We start from the raw sequence: 2,668 nt of genomic DNA, 5'->3' as shown, positions 1-2,668 counted from the left end.
TGAGGCCTATTTTTATTATCACCCTTATAAAAGATGACACTGTTCCTACTAAAAGTGCAGTGTTTTCACTACAGAGCGAGAACGCGAGAATCTCGCATATTTTTTTCTTTTCTCGCAATAAAAAATGATAAACGCGAGAAGTTCGCGCACTCTATTAATCAGTTTCAAAATGCGCGAATTTTGGAAAAAAATTTCGTCTTTCGCCATTTTGAATAAAATCCGTTTCACTTTTCTTCCTTGAACTTTCATTATTTTGAACATCGGTCCTTGTTATCTAGCTTCCCTATTTACCAGTATTATTCAGAACTGGTGCGAACAGTAGAACACCCCCCTCCCCGAACCACGGAACCCTTTCAGAGCACATTTCTCTGCAACCATGTGTTCACCGTAGGTAAGGTATCTTCATGTAAGTCGTTTACATTTTTTGTGCATGAATGTAAGATGAACAAATACCTTGTTAAGGCGACATCTTCTACTCCGTAGCGAACAAATGAAAATGAAACAAATGTCCGTAGAAACGGTCAAAACGAAACAAATACGGATATTTTTTAACCAAATAAATATAATAGCTGTTGAAAAAGTAGATATAGAACATTTTCCATATGATGATGCAGCAAAAATATTCAATTAGAAGATTTTAAAAATGTATTGTAATTAAAGAAAAATTTTTTTTTCCAAATCTATTCGTGTTTTTTTAATTTGTAGAAATCTCACTTAACTTTTAGAAATCTCACCCTGTTTTTGAGAAAGGGTGAGAAATTCTCTCCCATTTTTTTTCTGTAATGAAAACACTGGATATAGACAGATTTTAAACAAAATTATGTACAAAAAAAACAAACAATAATTTCAAAAATAAAAAACCAAAACATTGAATTGCAAAAATATAACACATGGAGGGGATTCCAAAAAACAATAATAACCAATATGTAAATTGCTTTTGCTGTACACAAAGCTATCTTATTGTCACTGGACCAATCTAATGAGAAGTTCCGATTAATTTCTCCGGGTAAAGAAATGTTTTGTACCATCATAGCACTAGCCATAATTTTACAAATAGCATAAAACCAATATAGTTATTGAATAATTTATTATATTAATGCAGAACGAAATTTTAATAAGAATTACATCAGCGACAGTGAGAAAACGGCTCAAAGATGTTTACAAACAAAAACAACGCGGAACTTTTGCTGCTTATTTCTGTTACTTTTAGTGCCTTTTCATCTTTCGAAACAAGTGCACTTAGGGTTGGAAACAGTAGTGCGGATTGCTCTCACTACCAATCAGAATACAAGCCAAAATATTCCCTATGAAAAAACTCACCAATCAAATTCTTCAATTTTCAATGCGGAGAAATGCGTAAGCAGCATTTATTGAGACTTGCCCTCAAACCTGCAGAAAAAAAACTTTCAAGCTGCGCTTGTACTTTTGACTTAAGACTTCACTTATCTTATGTACTTTCACACATTGTAAAAAGAGAGCGAGGAAGTTATCCAGAAATGTGACAGGTATTGGACAAGTCAAGTTTTTAGGGACATTCTCACTTTCTTACATGACATCGTGGACTGATCGTACAGACATGGTTCCCAGTAGAGCACCGAAATATCACTGGCTGAGCGGATGGGTCAGAAAGCGGATGGGTGACCACTTTGATCAGCCTGCGTAGGGATCAAAGGTGAGTGACATCGGTCCTCGTTAAACTGCTCTACCGTAAAGTTCTCGAGCTACCAAAGTAGAGGTGCCATCCCCTCTGCAGAGGATCGAAATTGCGATGGCATGTCTTCGAATGCGAGATCCTGTTTGCGAGACCATAGCTAATAGCCCATTGTGAAGCTCTAGTGCAGCGTAAATAAAGTTCCTACCTACCTTAACTGCAAAAGCTACAATAAATTACGTGACTTACACCCTCCTCAGAATATACCCAATTTTAATCTCCATTAAATAACTTTATTCACCCTGTGTGGCGATTATTGGTTTTGCCTTCTACTAATCAGTATCATAATTACTATTATCTGATATATAACTTTTATGCGACGGATCTAAGGCTAAAATTTAACTGATTGAGCATTAGACCGTTTTTCTGAAAACTTTGTAACCGGACAGCGTACATTCTAATTAGTCTAGTTTACGGGTAATGAGATTTCTGGTCAAGGTGCCTTTGCACTAGAAAGTGACCGGGTTATATTTAATTAGTAACACTGTAACCATAGGCGTCGTTGAGGGAGGGGGAAAAGTGGATATATGTCTCCCTCAATAATTAAAAATCTCTATAAGCCCCCTTAAATGTTTCAGACAAATAATGAAAATTTTCGTAAATTATCATCAAATTAAAGTTTTTAAGCTGTAAAACAAAAATGAGATTAAAAATAATCAATCTCTCTGCAGGTATTTAGCACATTTAAGATTTTTTCCTTTATGTCTATTTAATTTTTCTCTTTCAAAAAGTTCTAATAAAAACTGTCCTTTTAAAACTGCCTGCTACCAAAGCCTTAGCTAATATGTACATTTATTTTTCATTAAAAATTATAAAATGCAACAAATATATGGTGCATTCTACACCAAAGGGGAGCTGCAGTTTTTCCCATTGGACATGAGCAGGTTACTGTATCCAATCTATTTCGGACACCGTTTGAATTAATGTTTTAAAAATAGTAGAAATGAAATAAACCAG

At 34.8% G+C, this 2,668-nt stretch overlaps 1 protein-coding gene across 1 annotated transcript in view; it reads right to left on the bottom strand.

Moving 5' to 3' along the window:
• LOC107440727 (general transcription factor 3C polypeptide 4) overlaps nt 1–1,184 on the bottom strand; it is a gene marked incomplete in the record, with an annotated part of 36,045 nt that extends 34,861 nt beyond the window's left edge. Inside the window, 1 exon segment of the mRNA XM_071177167.1 lies at nt 921–1,184. Coding sequence (XP_071033268.1) covers nt 921–1,043 — 123 coding nt within the window.
• Between the last annotated feature and the right edge of the window lie 1,484 nt (nt 1,185–2,668).

The sequence above is a fragment of the Parasteatoda tepidariorum genome, chromosome 2, assembly GCF_043381705.1.
Source record: "Parasteatoda tepidariorum isolate YZ-2023 chromosome 2, CAS_Ptep_4.0, whole genome shotgun sequence".
Lineage (NCBI taxonomy): Eukaryota > Metazoa > Arthropoda > Arachnida > Araneae > Theridiidae > Parasteatoda > Parasteatoda tepidariorum.
This window is presented reverse-complemented; position numbering and strand designations above follow the sequence as displayed.